This window comes from Ceratotherium simum, chromosome 25, assembly GCF_057802395.1.
Source record: "Ceratotherium simum simum isolate JZ-2026a chromosome 25, ASM5780239v1, whole genome shotgun sequence".
Taxonomy (NCBI): domain Eukaryota; kingdom Metazoa; phylum Chordata; class Mammalia; order Perissodactyla; family Rhinocerotidae; genus Ceratotherium; species Ceratotherium simum.
In genome coordinates, this window is record NC_141924.1 from 26215178 (window position 1) to 26236446 (window position 21269).

The window sequence follows — 21269 nt, forward strand, 5'->3', positions numbered from 1 at the left end:
TAGTTGTTGGGATACTGTCTTTTTCTATACTAATGCTTGGGAAGCATATTTTATAAACTACTTTACATTCCTCAAGAAGAATTTGAAACTGTTGTCCTAATATTATCACTAGTTCCCTCTTCACCAAATAAAAGAAGCTGGATTGGTCTAGAGAGAAGATAGGTAAGGTACTATACAAAACTGTAAACTCCCACTGCTTTCTTGATTGTTTAAAAATGTTAGTTTTCAAGGGACTAAGAGAAGTAATTTGAAGCCCAGAATAATCAGTAGTCTACTATATGTTCTTGTAGTTGTACTTTGAGAAATACAGTACTAATATGCAAACCCATGATTAGGGGCTCTCATCACTTAACTGATATATAGAATGATAATTTGAATTGCCTTCTTTGTTTTTGAATTACAGTGGAGGAATTCAAATGTTTTTAGAGTAGTAATGTTTCACTAGCCACCAGAGATGATGACTGATTTTCAAGTGTAAGAGATAATTGGCAGAGCAAGTGTTTTAAAAACAGCTCCTTGTGTCTTTCAGTGAACTCCTTGTTTTACAATTTAATGTAAAGCTTTTTTTTAAATCACGAAGAATTTGGTAAAATAAATTTAGCTGGAGTAAATAATTAAAAGAATTTGATCCATTTACAAAGGAATAGATAAAAATTAATGAAGTCTTACATTTTTCAGATACCATTTTGCTTCCAAATTTTTGCTGCTTTTTCAATGGGCCTGTTCCTTTTTGTCTGGAACCATTTGGATATCAAAATGAGGCACTACCTCAAGTGATTACAGTTGCTCTCTTGGTTCTGCTCTGAGTAAGACCATTATTATCAAAAGCATCAGATGACATTTCTAGTAGATGCCTTTCTGAATTCACTGAAACTGAACAGCTGTTTCAAACAAATGCCCTTTCTGTGGGGATTTATCATCTGCAATTCAATTGATGATTATTCATGATGAAAGTGTCTACATTTTGAGTGATTTTTAAAGCAGATTTTAATCATATTTTGAATTTTAACTTATTGCCCAACAGACAATGTATGTAAAAATACATATTTAAAGAAAATAATTAAAATAACTTTTAGTGGAAACATATTATCTTCTAAAAGCCAGAAGGATTTGGAGGATTATGTATACCAATGAATGCATTGAGATACAACATTAATAAACCTATTAGAGGCTTCTTGGCGACTGGTTTAGGTTTTGTCTAAGCTGTTATTGAGTCCAGTGATAATGAGTAGGGATGTCATTTCATGTACCTGTAGAGGTTCCAATATAGCGAACTAGATGTCTTGATCTTTACAACCTTAATAAAGTCAGCCAATCAAATTTTACATAAGTTGTCATGTTCATGAAAAGTACAATTTGACTATTCTCTTTGTTGAATGAGTTCTTTGGTTTTTCTAACTATTATACAGACATATGTTGTGTTAACCTCACTTGATTACACTCACTTGCCTTACTACAACGTCATCATTCTGGAAATGTTATAACACCTCCCCAAGACTAAGTTTCTTGTGGACAGAGTTCATATCTTTTTTATCTTTCTGCCTTCAATGCCTCCTCTGTTGCCTGGGACATGGTAGGGCCTCTGTGTGAGTGTTTGTTGATTGAATGAATAAAACTTTTTAACGTAGAAGGGGAAAACCTAAGCAGAGCCATCAGATAGATGATCTAAAACTTTGTCAGTTAATAGATTGACTTTAGATAGGAAGAAAGGTCTTAGGTTATAAAAGATGACTAATCTCTATTATTTGTTTTCATTCATTCAACAGGTATTTATGAGTGCCTATTGGGTGCCAGGTTTTGTACTAAATGCTGGGTTGTACTAAATACAACAGTGAACAAAACATAAGGTCCCTGCTCTCAAGGAGGTTAAATTATAGTGGAGGGAGTCAGCAATAAAACAGTATTTGGAATGTCAAGCAGTAAGGCTGTGGAGGAAATTAAAACAAGGGGAATGGAGTGTAACCTGGGTTTAGAGTTGTCACTATTTTGAACAGGGTGACCAGGGAAATGATGTTTGAGTAGAACCCAGAAGGAAGTGAGCCATAAACATATCTGGGAGAACTGCATTCCAGGCAGAGGAAGAACGAGTGCAAAGGCAGGATCAGCAATGAGGCTGTGCTGTGCTGCTACAGTAGAATGGGTGTGAGCAGAATGGTAGCAGATGAGGTTAAAAAAGGAGAGTGGCAGGCAGGTCACGTAGGGCCTAGTAAGCCGTTTATGGACTTTGGGTTTAACTATTGAGTAAAATGCTGATCGTCGGAGGATTTTGGAGAAGAGAGATGGTGTTATTTATGATTTAGTATGTTTGCTCTGGCTGCTATATAGAAAATACACTATGGGCAGTGGGGCAGGGCGGGGAAAGAGGTGGTGTGGTGGGAGCAGGAAGACCAGTTAGGATGCTCTCAATATTCTAGGCAAAGAGATGATGGGGCTGGGATCAGGATTTTTAGCAGTTCAGGTGGTAAGAAGTGGTCAGACTCTGGATATATTTTGAAGGAGGAGCCTACAGGTTTTGGTGGTGCATTGACTGTGGGTGTGAAAAAGCGGAAGACGACCAGAGCAGGTGATGGACTAGAGTTACCATTTATTGGGATAGTGAAGACTGCAAGAGAAGCAGGGTTTGGAGGGAGTAGAGATAGATGTGTTATTTTTATCTTTTATTCTGTCCTTATGCTACACTCGAATTCTTCGGTAGCTAGAAGAAGAAAGAGTTGCTTCCTAACTTTATGGAAATTTGGTACTATGAAAAGAAAACTAAATTGGGATCCCTAATGTGGAATTTTACAACCTGGCTCTCTTTTAGAGGCTTGGCCAGATTACTTGACTTTTTTGAGCCTTTTCCAGCTCTGTTTTCTTAATCATAAAATGAATTGGTTGGCCCAGATTGTCTGTAACATCCCATTGTTTGTGACAATTTGTCTCTCTATCCATTCTTTTTGGAACTGCTTTGGTGACTTCTCCTTTATCCATGTATTAATTGTAGGCATTCCTCACGTTTCTGACTTTCTCTCTTTTTACATGTATTCTTCCTGGCTTCAGTTAGTTTTATAAATATAGCTCTGAAATCCACACTTTAAACTTTGACCTTTTTTCTGAGTTCCAGATTCATTTAAGTTTATTCTGGTAGGTTTAATCCTGAATTCGTTTCCCCCCCTAAACTTGCTCTTCTTCCTGTGCTCGGCAATTGATAATTTTGATTATATGATTACTACTGTTATTAATAGCTGACCATTAACCTTATTGACTTATTAATGTTCAGTTTGCTAAGATAGGTTAGTTGGAATTAAGTTTGGGAAACTAACCTAACAGATCTCACAGTGTGATCTGTGATCCTGAAACTCTTTCAAGGAACCTGCAAGGTCAAACTTAATTTTCATAGTACTAAAATATTATTTGCCTTTTTTTTTTTTTTACTGTATTGACATTTTCTCTGATGGTACATATGCAGTGGTGTGTAAACTGCTGGCGCCTTATTTCAAATCATAGCAGTGGCATTCTTCCCCTACCTGCATTTACAGGGAAGGAAAAAGAAACAGTTTCACTTAAAGTTTTTGATGAAGCAGTGGAATGTATTAATTTTCTTAAATTTCTCCTTTGAATACATGTCTTTCTTACTACTCTGTGTGGTGAAACAGGTAGCATAAAACATTTCTGCTGCATGGTACAGCCATTTAAAAGAATGATGTATAACTGCATTCATTTACATAAATGGAGCTCCATGACATAGTTGAGGGGGAAAAGCTGAAATATAACAGCCTAATTTGGGTCTGGACTTTGTTACAGATTTAGTGATTATTTAGTTCACCACTGGTATCAAATGTTGTGAGTGGGAAATCAGGACTTTCCCTTCATTAGGGCTTAGGATCTGAGCATCTGTGAGACTCAAGAAATCTCTTCATGTTTTATAGCCCAGCCAACAGTTAGTAAAACTGTAAGAGATCTCTCTCTGTTTCACAGCCCAGCTGCTGGGATTTTGAGCAGCTGGGACGTTTTCTTTTCTCTTTAGCTCAACCCCTGGCTTTTGTTGCCTCTGGAGAAAGCATTCACCTAATACCTTGAAGCCTTGCTTTAGTGGGCATGGCCTTGCACTTGGTGAAGGTCCTGTGCCTCTTGGGGACAGAGTTTTCTCTTAGCTCTGCTGCCCTGCCCCCAGCATTTTGCAGCCGTCCCTCCCCACTCCTCTGATGCAGCTCCAATACTTGGAAAGGATCTTGGTGAGAAAGTACAGATTTGCTTTGTGAATGAGGCTGCTCAGGATTTTAGTCAGTCTTGCTTGCCCCCATGCACCCCTTAAAAGTTTATTAAAAGTTGAGCTAGTTTTTCCCTTCTATGGTAAGTTCACTGCTCCTTTCTCCATGACCCCTGCCATGTTTTTATTCCTGGAAAGGGCTTGTTCCCTCTAGGAATTTAGTTCATTTATGTTTCTTTGCATCTCAGCTCTCTGAGTTTAAAAAACTATGACTTTATAGTCTGTCTGGCTTGTTCTTATTGTTGAGGTGGGAGCAACAATAGTCTCTTGAGAGTTTCTACATCTTAACTGTAAGCAGGAGTCCTAATATTCTGTTGTGTTCAAAATAATTGGTATAAGTTAACTATTTACATTGAAATTATTTAGCCAGTTCTTTTAATAAAATTCTATTAAAATGGGGTATTGGCCTTCTTTTGGCTTGGTGAAGAACTGGTATGTGCTGACACAATAGTTAAAATTTTTTGTTGTGTTAAAATATACAAAACATAAAATTTACCGTTTTAAACATTTCTAAGTGTACAATTTAGTGACATTAAATACATTCAAAATATTATGTAAGCATCACCACTGTCTGTTTCTAGAACTTTTTCATCATCCCAAACAAAAATTCAAGTATTTATTAGATAAATAACTCCTCATTTGTTCCCTCCCTCCTACCGCTTGGTAACCTCTATTCTACTTTCTGCCTCTATGAATCTGCCCATTCTAGACATTTCATATAAGTAGAATCATACAATATTTGTTCTTTTGTGTGTGACTTATTTCACTTAGCATAATGTTTTCAAGTTCACCCATGTTGTAATGTGACAGAACTTCATTTCTTTTTATGGCAGAGTAGTATGCCATTGTGTATATATACACCGCATTTTGTTTATCTGTTTATCTGTTGTTGGACAGTTCTGTCGTTTTCACCTTTTGTCTGTTATGATTAATGCTGCTATTAACATTGGTGTACAAATATGTGTTTGAGTCCCTGTGTTCAGTTCTTTGGGGTATATTGCTAAGAGTGGAATTACTGGATCGTATGGTTATTTTATGTTTAACTTTTTGAGGAACCCCCAGACGATTTTTCACAGTGGCTGCATATTTTAAATTCCCACCAGCAATGCACCAGTGTTCAATTTGTCCATGTCCTCATCAACACTTGTTATTTTCTAGTTTTTGTTTTTTGTCTAATTCATCCTAGTAGATGTGAAGTGGTATCTCATTGTGGTTTTGATTTGCATTTCTCTGAGTAATAATGTTGAGCATCTTTTCATACACTTACTGACCTTCTGTATCTCTTCTTTGATGCAATTTCTATTAAGTCCTTTGCCCATTTTTTTAATTGAGTGTTTGTTTTTTGTTGTTGTTGAGTTGTAGGAGTTCTTTGTATATTTTAGATATTAAATACATCAGATATATGATTTGCAGATATTTTCTCCCATTCTCTGGGTTTTTTCACTCTCTTGATACTTCCCTAGATACACAAAAGTTTTAATTTTTAATGAAGTCTAATTTGTCTATTTTTTTTGTTCTCTGTGCTGTTGGTGTCGTATTCAAGAAATCATTGCCAAATCCAACAACATGAATATTTCCCCTATGTTTTCTTCTAAGAGTTTTATAATTTTAGCTCTTAGCTTTAGGCCTTTGATCCATTTTGAGTTAATTCATGCATATGGCATAAGGTAAGGGTCCAACTGCATTCTTTTTCATGTTAATATATCCATTTTTCCCAGCACCATTTATTGAAAAGACTGTCCTTTCCCTGTTGAATGGTCTTGGCACCCTTGTCAAAAATCAATTGATCATAGATATGAAGGTTTATTCCTGGGCTTGCAGTTCTATTCCATTGGTCTATATGTCTGTCCTTATGCCATTACTATAATGTTTTGATTACTGTAGCTTTGTAGTAAGTTTTAAGATCAAGAAGTGTGAGTCTTGCAACTTTATTCTTCTATTTCAAGATTGTTTTGGCTATTCAGAGTCCCATGGAATTCCATATAAATTTTAGGATGTGTTTTTCTATTTCTGCAAAAAACATCATAGAGATTTTGATAGGGGTTGCATTGAATCTGTAGATCACTTTGGGTAATATTTTCACCTTAATATTAAGACTTTCAATACATGAATACAGAATGTCTTTGCATTTATTTAGATCTTAAATTTCTTTCAGCAACATTTTGTAATTTTCAGTGTGAGTCTTGTGCGTCTTTGATTAAAGTTATTCCTAAGTATTTTATTGTTTTTGATGCTATTTAAATTTCCTTTTTGTATGTTCATTGCAAGCTTATAGAATTACAGCTTATTTTTGTGTGTCGATTTTGTATCCTGCAACTTTGCTAAATTCATTTAATAGCTCAAACAGGTTTTTATTTGTGGATTCTTTAGGGTTTTCTACATAACATGTTATCTGTGGATAGAGGTAGTTTTACTTCTCCCTTTCCAATAATGATGCCTTTTATTTCTTTTTCTTGCCTAATTGCTCTGGCTAGAACTTCCAGTTCTCTGTTGAATAAAAGTGGAGAAAGTAGGCATTGTTGTCTTGTTTCTGATCTTAGGGGAAAAGTTTTCAGTCTTTCACCACTGAATATGATGTTAGCTGTGGGTTTTTCATATGTGGCCTTAGTCATCTTGAGGAAGTTCCCTTCTATTCCTAGTTTATTGAGTGTTTTTGTCATGAAAGCGTATTAAATTTTGTTAAATGCTTTTTCTGCATCAACTGAGATGTTCATGCGGTGTTTCTCCTTCATTCTGTTAATGTAGTGTTATTACATTGATTATTTTCTCATGTTGAACCTCCCCTGCCTTCTGGGGATAAATCTCCCTTGGTCATAAGTGCAGTCCTTTTAGTATGCTGCTGAATTCGGTTAGTATTTTGTTAAGAATTTTTACATCGGTTTGTTAGTATTTTGTTAAGGGTTTTTGCATCTAAATTCGTAAAGGATATTGGCCTGTAGTTTTCTTGTAATGTCTTTGTCTGGCTTTGGTATCAGAGTAATGCTGGCCTCATAGAATGAGTTAGGAATCCCTCCTTTTCAGTTTTTTGGAATAATTTGAGAAAGATTTTTTAAAATTCTTCTTTAAATATTTGATAGACTTCACCAGTGAAGCCACCTGGTCCTGCGCTTTTCTTTGTGGGAAGCGTTTTGATTACTGATCCAAACTGCTTACTTGTTGAAGGTCCATTCATATTGTCTCATTTTTCTTGAGTCTATTTTGGTAGTTGGTGTGTTTCTAGGAATTTGTCCATTTCGTTAGGTTATCCAATTTGTTGGTGTACAGTTATTCATAGTAATGTCTTATGATCCTTTTTATATATAATTGGTAGTAATATCCTCACTTTGATTTCTGATTTCAGTAATTTAAGTCCTCTTTTTTTTTAATCTAAAGGATTTATTTTGTTGATCTTTTCAAAGAACCAAATTTTGATTTTGTTGACTGTCTCTATTTTTTCTAATCTTTATTTTGTTTATCTACACTCTAATCTTTATTATTTCCTTCCTTCTGCTAGCTCTGGGTTTAATTTGCTCTCTTCTAGTAAAGCATACAGTATGCTAGTCAAGCATACAGTTTGTTGATTTAAAACAACAAAAAACTATTAGTTGTTATAGATATAAATTTCTTTTTAGCATTGCTTTTGCTGTATCCCATAAGTTTTGTTATGTTGTGTTTTTGTTTTCATGTGTCTCAAGGTATTTTTTAATATCGTTGTGATTTCTTCTTTGACCCATTGGTTGTTTGAGTGTGCTATTTAATTTCCACCTATTTGTGAATTTTCCAGTTTTCTTTCTGTTATTGATTTCCAGTTTCATTCCATTGTGATTGGAAAAACATACTTTGTATTTCGATCTTTTTAAATTTATTAAGACTTATTTTGTGATCCTACTAATCTCTGTCATAGAGAATGTTCCGTTTGCACTTGAGAAGAATGTACGTTCTCCTGTTGTTAGGTAGAGTATTCTATATATGTTTGTTAGATCTAATACACTAGTTATACAGTGTTGTTCAAGTCCGCTATTGTCTTTATTGGTCTTCTGTCTAGTTCTTCTATCCAGTGTTGAAAATGGGGTATCAAAGTCTCCAATTGTTGTAGAACTATTTCTCCTTTCAGTTCTGTTAGTTTTTACTTAATATAGTTTCACCCTTTCTTGTTAGGTATGTATATATTTATAATTGTATCTTAATCTTTTATCAATATATAGTGTCCTTCGTCTCCTGTAACTTTTTTTTGACAATTTTAGTCTCTTTTGTCTAACAAAAATATAGTCATTACAGCTCTCTTTTGGTTACTGTTTGCATTGAATACCTTTCTCTATCCTTTTACTTTCAATCTCTTTGTGTCTTTGTATCTAAAATAAGTGTCTTGTAGACTGCATATAGATGGACCATATAGTTTTTTAATCTATTCTGACAATCCTTGCCTTTTCATTGAAGAGTTTAATCCATTTACATTTAAAGTAATTACTAAGTAAGGACTTACTTCTTCCATTTAGCTGTTGTTTTCTGTGTATCTTGTTTCTTGTTCCTCAGTTCCTCCATTATTGCCCTTTTTGCACTTAGTTGATTTTTTTGTAGTGTACCGTTCTGATTCCCCCCACTTTTTTTTCCTTTTCTGTAATTTTAAAAGTTAATTTCTTAATGATTACTTGGGAATTACAATTAACATCTTAAACTTATAACAACCTAGTTTGAATAATACCACCTTAGGCAATAGTATATAAACACTCTGATCCTGTACATCTCCCTCCTTCCCCCTTTATGTCGTTATTGTCACAGATTACCTGTTTATACATTGTATGCCCATTAACGTAGATTTATCATTTTTATGTGTGTGCCTTTGCCTTTTAAATCATATAGGAAAAGATTGGGGGGAAGAAGTTACAAATCATATAGGAAAAGATGGGAAAAAGAAGTTACAAATCAAAAGTACAATAATCCTGTCTTTTATAACTACATATGTGCTTACCTCTACTGGTGTTCTCTATTTCTTCTTATGACTTTGAGTTACTGTCTGGTATCCTTTCATTTCAGCCTCAAGCTCTCCCTTTAGCATTTCTTGTAGAACATGTCTACTAGTAATGAACCTCGTCAGTTTTTGTTTATCTGGAAATGTCTTAATTTCTCCTTTATTCTTAAAGCATAGTTTTGCTGGATATAGAATTCTTGGTTGATAGATTTTTTCCTCCAGATTTTAAATACACCATTCTCAGTGCTGCTTGATCTTCATGGTTTCAATAACAGCATCAGCTGTTCATCTTATTGAGGGTCCCTTGTATGTGTCAACTTCCTTCCCTCTTGCTTTCACAATTCTTTCTTTGTCTTTGAGTTTTGACATTTTGAATGGAATGTGTTTCGGTATGAATCTCTTTGAGTTGATCCTTTTTGGAGTTCATTGAGAATCTTGGATGTGTTTATTCATGTTTTCCATCAGATTTGGGAAGTTTTCAGCCATTATTTCTTCAAGTTTTTTTTTTTTGCCTCTTTTCTCTCTCTTCTCTTCTGAGACTCCTATGGTGCCTACGTTGGTACACTGGATGATGTCTTACAGGTCCCTTAGGCTCTGTTCATTTTTCTTCATTCATTTTTTCTTTATATTCCTTAGACTGGAGAATTTTGACATTCTTATCTTAAAGTCACTGATCCTTTTTTCTTCCTACTTAAATCTCCTGTCAAACCCCTCTAGTGAGTTTTTCATTTCAGTTATTATACTTTTGAACACTGGACTTTCTGTTTGGTTCCCTTCTATAATTCCTTTGTCTTTATTGATATTCTCATTTTTTTCACGCATCGTTTTCCTGATTTTCTTTAGTTCTTTGTCCTTAGTTTCTGTTAGCCCTTGGAGCATGTTTAAGAAGGTGATTTAATGTCTTTGACTACTAAAGCCAAGTTCTGGGCTTCTTCATGAATGATTTCTGTTAAATGCTTGCTTTCTTGTGAATGGGCCATGCTTTCTTGTTTGTGTGCTTTGTAATTTTTTGTTGAGACTTGGACTTTGTATTATAATATGGTAACTCTGGAAACCAGATTCTCCCACTCCACAGGTGTTAATTGGTTGTTGAGGGCTGCTATCATCTGTTTGTGACTATGCCAAACTGTTTTTGCAAATATGTACTCCTGGTTGGGTGTCGTCACTGAAGGTTTTATTCCATTATCTTTACAGTCAGCTAGTGACCTGACAAAGATTTCCTTTAATATCTGGCTCAAACAACAACAAAAAACCATTGCTATCTCTAAATCTTCCAGTGGATGCTGGTGCAGGAGCCCCCTGAAGCCCCAAAGGGCCTAAAGGAAGGCAAGTGTGTTTGCATCTGAGCTAGTCTCTCAAGGGATCTGCCAGACAGACCAAAATATGCAACCCCCAGTTTTTTTATGTCATGGTTCCCAAATGTCTGCCCTAGCTCCAGCCAGCTGCTCTAGGAATGTGAGTTACTGTCTGCATTGCTGGAACAGGGCCGAGGAATGGGCAGTGTTAACTTGTTTGCGCATGTGCTTCTCCTACCAAGATCAGCAGCCTTTCCCTTAGCAAGCACTCTCCTGGTTGTTACAAGTGTCCAGTCAAGTTCTAGAGCTCTGAGATAGTTGATTCTGGTAGTTTTTTCCAGTTTACTGGTTGTTTTTAGTGGAAGAATCAACCCCAATAGCATTCTACTGTGACATCTCAAGTATCACAGTAGTCATATATTCTTTCTAATGTGATGTTTATGAATAGAGGAAAATCCTTGGTAGGTTTTTTTCTTCTGGTTTGTGTGTTTGACTGTTCATACTATTAAAGGAAATGAGTCAGCCTTGGATTTGAACACATAAAGAATTAAGATATTTAAATGTTTGGGGGAACAATCTATAAGCATGATTGAAATTTTATTTCAGTGCTCTGTCAGTGCTTTATTTTTTTTTTTTATTTTTATTTTTTGTGAGGAAGATCAGCCCTGAGCTAACATCCATGCTAATCCTCCTCTTTTTTTTTTGCTGAGGAAGACCGGCTCTGAGCTAACATCTATTGCCAATCTTCCTCCTTTTTTTTCCCCAAAGCCCCAGTAGATAGTTCTATGTCATAGTTGCACATCCTTCTAGTTGCTGTATGTGCTACGCAGCCTCAGCATGGCCGGAGAAGCGGTGCATCAGCGCACGCCTGGGATCCGAACCCGGGCCGCCAGTAGCGGAGTGCGCACACTTAACCACTAAGCCACGGGGCCAGCCCTGTCAGTGCTTTATGCGAAAACCATTTTATGCAAATAAGAAATTTGTGTCTCTAGTGAAAAAAATTAATTTTTAAATGTTAGTTATTCTTCATTAGGTATGGTTAGCTTAAGTGTCCTAGAGATTATTAAATGCTTAGCACGATTTAATTTTTGTGGGAAAAATAATAGAAGTTTTGCTTATAGGCCACATAATGACTTCACCTTATTTGCAGCAGGTTTAATTTAAAGCAATAATCACTGCAGAAAATGTTATAAAGAAATAAATATTGGGGCTGACCCAGTGGCACAGTGGTTGAGTTCACGTGTTCCGCTTTGGCTGCCCAGGGTTTGCCGGTTCAGATCCTGGGCATGGACCTACTCACCACTCATCAAGCCATGCTGAGGCGGTGTCCCACACAGAAGTAGTAGAATGACCTACAACTAGGATATACAGCTATGTACTGGGGGCTTTGGGGAGAAAAAAGAAAAAAAAAGAGGAAGACTGGCAACATATGTTAGCTCAGGACCAGTCTTCCTCAAAAAAAAAAAAAAGATAGAAAGCTATCTTTATTGTGAAGTCATATCATTCTACTTGATATTTTGGAAAGATTGGCAACAGTAGGGTTAAGTGGAAAAGTGCTAGTCTGCCATTTCAGTCTTAGATTTTAATCTAAACTTTAATCTATTTGTTCTACCTGTAAATTTTGCTTCTTTACCTAAAGAAAAGTCATTTAGTTATTTTAAAAACAATCTTGAGCTTTTTCTTCAACTTGTTTTGCAATTATTAACAAGAAATTACTTTAAGAATATTTCAAAGACATAAGCAGAGAATTACCACTCTAATAAGTCCTTTAGTATTAGAGAAGTTTGAGTTATAAGATTAATTTGTGTCCAAAGATTTTCTTACTGGAAGTACCAAAGGGGCCACAATATGATACCATTTTTACAGGTGAATACTCATAGTAGGGGATCTAGTTTGGGAATGTTTACAGCTTTACAGCTGTTGTCTTAAAAAAAATGTGTTTATGTATGTGTTTCCCATTCCTGGGGCAAAACTCAGTTGGCATTCTAGAAAGGTTATCTGTATTCTGTAAATAAACAGAACAGTTACATTTTTAGGATAACAAAAATGAAAATTTTTCCTAATTGTACAGCAGGCAGTCCTAGCTCAAGTTTAGCCCTAGGTGATAAAGAAAGATAACACATTACAGGTTCTTTTAAGCACTCATAGTTGGGAACTGATTTTGAACGTTTTCAGCTATCCTTATATATGTATATGGAGAGTTATATGTTGTCATTCTGAGTATCATTTATTGCCTTTTTACCTTTTAAAATTTGATCTAGCTGTGACAAAAAGCTAGAAATCTTTTTGACAACTAGAAAAGCATAGAAGTTGTTTTGCATCATACACACACACACACCTATATGTATATACTTGAATGGGTATATATATGGAGTATGTATGTGTGTGTGTATATACATATATGTAATAAGTGCTGTGAGTAATAAAAGCTAAGTAGGTTAAAAGAATAGAGAAGATCAGGTCGGGAAAGAGCCCTCTGAAGAGTAACATTTATGATGAACTTTGAGCATTTATAATACTTTACTATATAGTTAAGGCTTTAAAATATTAAAACAATTGTGGAGTTTTTATTTAGGGTTTATTTTAAATTACAGTGCATTTACTTTTAAGGTGAAAATAGCTTTTTCAGTGGCATGAATTAAATATAAAACTAAAAACTTAGGCATTCACCATAAATCACGTTGTTAATATTGTTAACCTATCTTAATATTCATGAAAGTGATAGTGTAAAGATCTTAACAATCCTAAATAAAAGTTTTTACTAAACTAGGTAAAACATTGTAACCAAACTCTTGAGAGTTTTGATTTTAGGCAATCAGTAATTTAGCACTGCTTTATTAAAATATGTTAGAGATTAATTAACCTTAAAGCTAATGTAAATAGTAATTTTTACTTTGCAAAAGGTATTTTTATTGTAGCCTTGTATGTGTGTTTGTCTTCAGCTAATGAGGAAAACGGTTGATATGCATAATTCTACAATGTCAAGGAATCTATTTAATTTGGGAGTATTTTTTCTTTAATAATGATTTAGGCTGTGACAATGAAATTCTTTAACATCTGTGTTTACTGATCATTGTGATTTAATTAAAAAGTTACAGTTATACCATGGAAGATAAAGACATTTGAAGATGCAGTTTTATTTGAAAATTTTGTAGTAAGGGTTAGGTTAATAATGAAGTATTTTTTCTAGCTAATATGAACTAGAAAACAAATGCAATGTATACTATTCTGAGTTATAAACATATAGAATGTCTCCTAATATATTGTTCAAATGCACCGTGTGAAGAAAGGTTAAGGCTTATGGAATTCTTTTTTTTTTTTGTACCCACTTAAAACCACCAAGATCTGCTTGATGCTCTATACCAGCATCATCTGATAGAAATATAATGCAAACCTCATACTTAATTTAAAAATATGTTGCAGGCATATTTTTAAAAAGTTGGAATTAATTTTAGTAATACATTTTACTTAACCAAATATGTCTAGAATTTTTTTTATCTTGTTACCTATATAGCAATGAATAAGTTATTTTTACATTATCTTTAAATAGTAAGTCTTTAAAATCCAGTGTGTATTTTACATTTACGGTACAAGGCAGTTTGGACTGACTACTTTTCAAGTGGTCAGAATGCGATGTTACTATAATTAATTAATGAATTAATTCTGTAATACCATTTCTGTTATAGTTTGTTATTTTATCCTTATTTGTTATGTAAAACAAGAGGCAGGTACAATGGTCAGCAAACTTTCAAAAATGGTGTGTAAGGTTCTGAAGTGGTAATGTCTATATAGTTGGATAGACACTGGTGACTGTGTGACTGTGTTTGAGAAAATTGGAGTCAAAGTTGGTAGTTGTGAGCTACCCAAGGGGGATCCCAAGACCACCCTGAGGCTTGATGATTTGCTAGAAGGACACAGAAATCAGAGAAAAGCTGTTAAACTCCTGGTTTATAACAGCAAAAAGATACACGTTAAAATCAGCAGAGGGAAAAGGGTACATAGGGTGGAGTTCAAGAGAAACCGGGTGTGAGTTTTCAGTTATCCTCTCCTAATGGAGTTGCATGGACAGTGCTTCATTATTCCAGCCACCTTGTATGACACCATGTGCAAAGTGTTGCCAACTGGGAAAGCTTACCTGAGACTTGGCATCCAGAGTTTTTATTGGGGATCAGTTGCACAGCCATAGAGGTACTCACTTGACTATCTTTAGTTTCTCAGTCTCCCGCTTCCCTTATTCCTCGTCAAACTGATATAGTGTGGCCCAAAGCCCCAGGCATACAAAAACAGACATTTACCATAATTCACATTATTAACATAAATTATCTAGTGTGGCCCAAAATCTCAGGTATAGAAAGAGACTTATCAGGCACGGTATTCCAAGGGCTCAGAGGTTATCTTCCTAGAGGTTGTCACAGGCAAGTCCTGTCTTTGGTATGTGCAGAGTTTGAGCCCCCCAAGCTTATAGAGTTACCCTTTACTGCATAGGATGATTCTGGAGTCTTACAAAGGAAAGTGTCTCTAGTGTAAATTCTTACAGAAACAAAAGGGTAGATCATATTGGCAATAGCTCAGTTCACCTTAAATATCTAATATCTTTTAAACAAGTGGCATGGATTACTGACGGTCAAGGTAGAGTATATAAAGGCTGACAGGAGAAGTAAAGACTGGAGCACTTAGGACAGCCCCAAAGTTCTAGGCTTCTTAGTTGGAATCAACTCTTATAGTTTACTGACTGCCTCTTATAAATTCACCTTGCTTGGTGAAATATATATATTATCTCTTCTAATCCACATCTAAACCTCCGTTTCTGCCTGTGACAGAGCAACTTGTATCCAAGTAAGCCTCCTGCTGAGAACTGCTTGAAAAGCTAGAGAGAAAAATAGTCTCATGGTGTTGTAGAGCTTCTGAGTCTGTCAAGACTTGAGGAGTCAAGATTCAGGAGAGAAGGGAGATAGACATATTCTATGCTGGCTTCCCTTTTAAGGCATTTTTTAACTCTTAAGGTGTTTTGGATAAGAGGATAAAAGATGAGCAGTGTATAAGAGATGAGCAAAAAGCAACTGTGAGGAAGTTGAGTGGAGCTTTCAGTAGTTTGTTCTTGTTGTTTTTCTGGTCCTAGGTTTGCAGTTGGAATCCTTTGAAGGGCCACACTATAAGAGTGGGAACAAATCAGAGTAGGCCAATCTTTACAGTGTCTGAAACTCAGTCTTAAGCCAGCTCAGTCCCTCATTGGATTGAGCTGATCTGCTCCTACTCTGCTTGCTAGAAAAAAAACTAAATCCTTCTCTGGAAGAAGGTAACTTCATCCAGAGCCTTTGCATTTTTTTCCATACATATTTTCATGCATTCATTCACATACAATGTGTAGCATTCAATAAAAAATTACTAAGCATACAACAGGACCAACATAGAAAAATCAACGTTAGAAATAGGTTATGCAGGTTATCCATAGGTTATGCAGACTTTGGAGTTACAGATGAGAGCTTTAAAATACCGTAACTAACCTATTCATGAAAATATATGGTGAGGTGGAGAATTTCATTAGAGAACTGAAACCCATAGAAAAGAATCAAATAGAAATTCTAGAACTAAAAAATATAGTAACTAAAATTAAGAACACAATAGATGAGTTTAACTGCAGATTGGACACAGTTGAAAAGAGGATTAGTCAGCTGGAAGATAAGTTAGTAGAAAGTGTTCAGAAACATAGATTTGTCTTTTTGGTGTTATGACCAAACTAAGCCTAAGAAATAGGAACTTTTAAATATCTCACCAGAATATATCTCTTCCTTAGAGCCCATGAGTGAATTAGAGTGTAGTTAAAACTTTTGCTAATTTAATGTGCTATATTTTTATATTTTTGCTATAGTGGTTTTGTTTTGTAAATAAGTATGTAAAATGGAGTTGGTAAAATATCACTTATAAATTTGTACTGATACCCTCCCCTCCAGCCGTTGAGCAAACAAAAACTATTCATAATTAGTACCTTATGCAGAGTTCACTTGTTCAGCACACTCAGCTACTTAGAATAGAGCCTTAAAATGAGAAAATAAGCAAAATACCTCCAGATTCAAAATAGATATCCAGAGCTGGGTGGTAAAACATGTATTTTAGCATAGGGGAGTTATGAGGCCCTTAGTCTTAGTTGGGCTAATGGTTATAATATGCTTGATAATCTGATAAACTAGCTCACCACAAGTAAAAATTGTAAATTAGAGAAGAAGTTATGGGGGCCGCCCCTGTGGCCTAGTGGTTAAGTTTGGCGTGCTCTGCTTCGGTGGCCCAAGTTCAGTTCCCAGGCACAGACCTACACTACTTGGCGGTGGCCATGTTGTGGCAGCAACCCACATACAAAATAGAGGAAGATTAGCACAGATGTTAGCTCAGGGTGCATCTTCCTCAGCAAAAAAAAAAGAAAAAAGTTATGGGTAAATTATTGAGGAATTGGTTTTGGCAGCATATGCCTTCTTTGGTCATATCTAAGACTCCACTATGAATTGTACCATTGGTGTATGTACCACTTAGAAAAAAAGCTGTCAATTATGTTTTGACATCCCATTAATTGTGAGATATATCCTGATGTCAGAGATGTTAAAATGTGAGGGAAAAAGTAAATGGTAATTCTAGTTTTAAATATCAGTTCTATCGTTTATTGTTTGTTTGACTTCAGTCAGGGAACTTCTTTGAGCTTGTTTGCTTGTTTTTGAAAATGGGATAGTGTAGTCTACTCTTTAGAATTAGGAAGACTAAATGAATTAAGACATGTGAAAGTGTCTAGTATGGGGTAGATATTTGATACCTGTTAATTTGGCTTTCATTTCTTCCTTCTAAAACTTGGCATTGTTATGATAGTAGGAAGAGACTCCTGACAGCTGACCAAGAGAAAAAACAAAAACAAAAACCCATTATATTGGCTAATTAAGAACTTAAAAAAGAAAATTCCTATTGGAGCTATTTAATAAAGTGTCAAACATCATTCTTTATTCTCTTTCCACCCCCTCTTCACTCCTCCCATCCCCCCACTTATATCTAAAGATATCACTGACTGGTTCCAATATGATGATTGATATTTATAATGATGGAACCTACACATCGACACAATGTTGATATTTTCACTACATTGGTTTTTTTAAAAGCACGCTTTAGGAAAATTTCCGATCCTTCTAAATTTAGTTGTGGTGCTTAAAATCTCCGTGTTTAGTTTTGTAGAATTCGTGGTCCTCTGATGATGCTGTATAAATGTATCACTAATCAAAGCAAGTGGATCTTTTAAGGAAGGGGTTATAGATTTTGTGATGTTTGGCGGAAGTGAGAATTACTCATTATATTCCTATTTTGAAGATTCCCAGTAAACCCAGAGTGACAGTTTTCTTGAGCTGCAAAATATTCATAGCTTTAATCTTGTGTTCATTCTGTTCTGTTCTTTCAGGATATTTCAAGTCACATTTAATTGATAGGATGAAAAAATTTAAGAGAAGACTATCCCTCACGCTTCGAGGAAGCCAGACTATTGATGAATCATTGTCTGAATTGGCTGAACAAATGACTATTGAAGAAAACAGCAATAAGGATAATGGTAAATATTTGCGGGGGTGGGAAGGGGAGGAGAGATGCTTCCTACGTTTAATTGCTTTATAAATAGAAGGTAAATTTGCTTTCCTGATTAGTTCCTAATAGCTTCCTTTTGTTTCTCTGTCTCATTCCCTAGTTCTTAGGAAAGAGAAAACTACGTGACTTGCTTGCTTACTTACTGGAATGTTCCACTCTTACTCCAACAGTGTTACTATCCCTGGTCTCTAGCCCTAATGAATTCTCCTATCCCATTTATCTTTCCATTTTTCATTGGTTCTTAAATAAGAATCCTTGTATAACACTATCCTAGTTGTTAAGTAACTATTTTTAAATTAACATTTAAATATTTTTATTAGTCTTATAACTTAATACAGCTTAAATGTACATAGTAAGTCTGTGAAATTGAGGTTTCATTATAGTTTTATAGCATTATACATGCATATTGACTATCCACCTAGATGACAAGGTTCATCACATGACTGAATCTTACTATTTTCTTATCTTATGTTTACTGCAGAGTCTGTTCATTGTATGGAGAGCACTTACAGTAGATAGGCATACAGTAGTCCCCCCTTATCCTTGGTTTCATTTCCTGTGGTTTCAGTTACCCCTGATCAACCGCAGTCTGGAAGCAGATGATCCTCCTCCTAACTATCGTCAGAAGGTCAATAGTAACCTAACACTATGTCATAATTCCTGTCATTCACCTTACTTCATCTCATCATGTTGGCATTTTATCATCTCACATCATCATCAGAAGAAGGATGAGTATAGCAGAATACGATATTTTGAGATAGATATATAACTTTTATTACAGTATATTATAATAATTGTTCTATTTTATTATTAGGCATTATTAATCTCTTACTGTGCCTAATTTATAAATCAAACTTTATCATAGGTATGTACAGGAAACAACAGAGTATATATAGGGTCTGGTATATCCACAGTTTCAGGCATCCACTGGGGGTCTTGGAATGTATCCTCTGAAGATAAGGGGGGGACTACTGTATAATGTTTCAAATATTTTGACACTTCTTTCTACAATATAAAGTAGTAGTACACAAGTTGATATAAAATAAAAAGAGCTTGTTAAATTGAATGGATTAAAATGCAAAATTCTGATGAAATTTATAGAACAAAGCTACCTATTCAAAACTGAAATAGCCCTAGGGATGTCATAATAATAACTAAGAAGGAGCTTACAGGAATGGCTGCCAGTGTATCATGATGTGCACATCTCTGGCAAACCTTCCTTGCCTGTGCCTGAAATTCTTCTGTTAGAGATTTGTGGCAGTGGGTGAAAGCATGAATACCCTCACCCCCTCCAGCTGAATGCACATGTCCTTGTTGTGAGAGAGGGAAAGGTATAATGGAAAGAGCTCTGGACTTTAAGTTAAAAGTCATGGGTTGGAATTTGGGATACACTTAGAAACTTACTAGTTTGCATTACTCTGGGTAAGGAATTTATCCTGCCCAAGCTTCAGTTTATCTCTTTTCCTCAGAAGGGTCATTATTTACTTAGGGTTATCTGGCTCATTGTAATATGGGAGAGGAGACATAGATGAATTCAGTAGAAACTTTAATAATTTGGATATAATTTACTTATATGTAGGAGGGAAACATTTTGCATTTGGGTCAAATCTCAAAGATGATTTATAATGTTTTACTTTTATTCCTCTTGCCAGGAGCAAAATCATTAATTTCTCTCTCATATCCTCTTTGAATTCTTGGTATTAATTAAGCCCCATGTGGTCGTTCTTATGATGAAAGAGTCTTGCTAGCTATTTGCCAATGATGTTCAGGAGTAAAAGAAGCACATACATCTTGATAGATGGTTTCTGGGACACGTTCTTAACTGGTATTTGACTACAAGAAAACCTCTCCTTTAAAAAAAAAAGAGTGTGAGTCAAAGAAGTTGCACATACTTTTTGGAGAGCTAATTAATATTTTAGATTAACTACATATTTTCTAGAATATTTTAGTATTAACTGTCTTAAAACATGCTTAATATATAATGAATGGTGAAACATGGAACATATTTTTTCAAGTAGTACATATTGTTTACTTTATTAAAACTTCTTTTATTATAATAGTAACATTAACAGGTAGTAAAGAAGAGAAAATAGCTATATTGAGTTTCCTCTTAACCTGAGTTACTTGAAATAATACTTGAAGATGTCGTAATAGACATTGATTCCTCTTGGGTCGCAGAGACTGTTGATAGCATAGGCTCTCTCTGAGTTATAATCTGCTATTGCTTATTCCCTATGTGAAACAGCACATCGATTTCACCAACAACTTTGACGAAGATTTATACCTTTTTGGTCATCTGTCAGTGCCTGATAGCTGGTTCCAACATATTCTTTCTTTATGCAGTTTATCTTAGAGCATAAAAAGCTCCTAAGATAGGTGACACACACAGTCCATGTTTGAATATGGTTTAATGAATGAGAAGTGGTAGATTATACTTTTTAAATGATCTTCTCACATATGATGTAACCAGCTTGTGAAGCAAGTGATCTTTGCCTAAACAGCCCTGTAGTGGCAATGCTAGCTTAAAGAGGAGGAAGAATATAGTTTATGATTTCCCTAAGTAAACAGCCTTTGAACCAGTTTTTGATCTCTTGTCTCTTCTTCAGTCACATGCATGAGCACAGTTCTGTTACTCTTGCATTATATCTAGTCAGGTGCCTCTCATGCATACTCTAGAACAAATTGAATGGAGAAGTACACATATATGGGGATAATACTATAAAAATCTTAGAAAAATTATGATGCATATGATGCATTAAGTTATACACGTATGCACATACGCTCTCCCTCATACATATTCTACCCCCATCCAGATAGAATTTGAGCTATTATCTTTGTCATTTTGATAATTGAGTCATACTGTGAAGGCTTTAACTCAGTTATAAATGTAATAAGAGTTCACATTCGCCTGTCTAGATAAAGTAGTGTGTTTGCACATTGATAGGTGGATTGAACCCAGGGAAAGAGGAATCTTTTTTTTTCAGGCCCTGCCACGGGCCAGTAGGAATCTTGAGTTTATATTTAGTATATTAAAAATAAGTTGGAAGTTTGCAAACTTGGTTGATTTAAGCATACTGGCCTTAACTCAATACAGCTTTTCTAAATATGAAAGGAAATTTTTGCACAAAAATTTGCAAAGTGAGGTGTAAGAAATATTTTTTCGAAAGTA

The 21269-nt window shown here is 35.1% G+C and overlaps 1 protein-coding gene across 1 annotated transcript in view; it reads left to right on the forward strand.

The window, feature by feature from the left end:
- Positions 1 to 21269, forward strand: part of CDK17 (cyclin dependent kinase 17) — a 101115-nt gene that overhangs the window by 40750 nt on the left and 39096 nt on the right. The window contains exon 2 of the mRNA XM_004417980.3: positions 17922 to 18068. Within this exon, the coding sequence (XP_004418037.1) occupies positions 17951 to 18068 (118 nt within the window). The 5' untranslated portion in view covers positions 17922 to 17950. The remainder of the gene's footprint in view (positions 1 to 17921; positions 18069 to 21269) is intronic.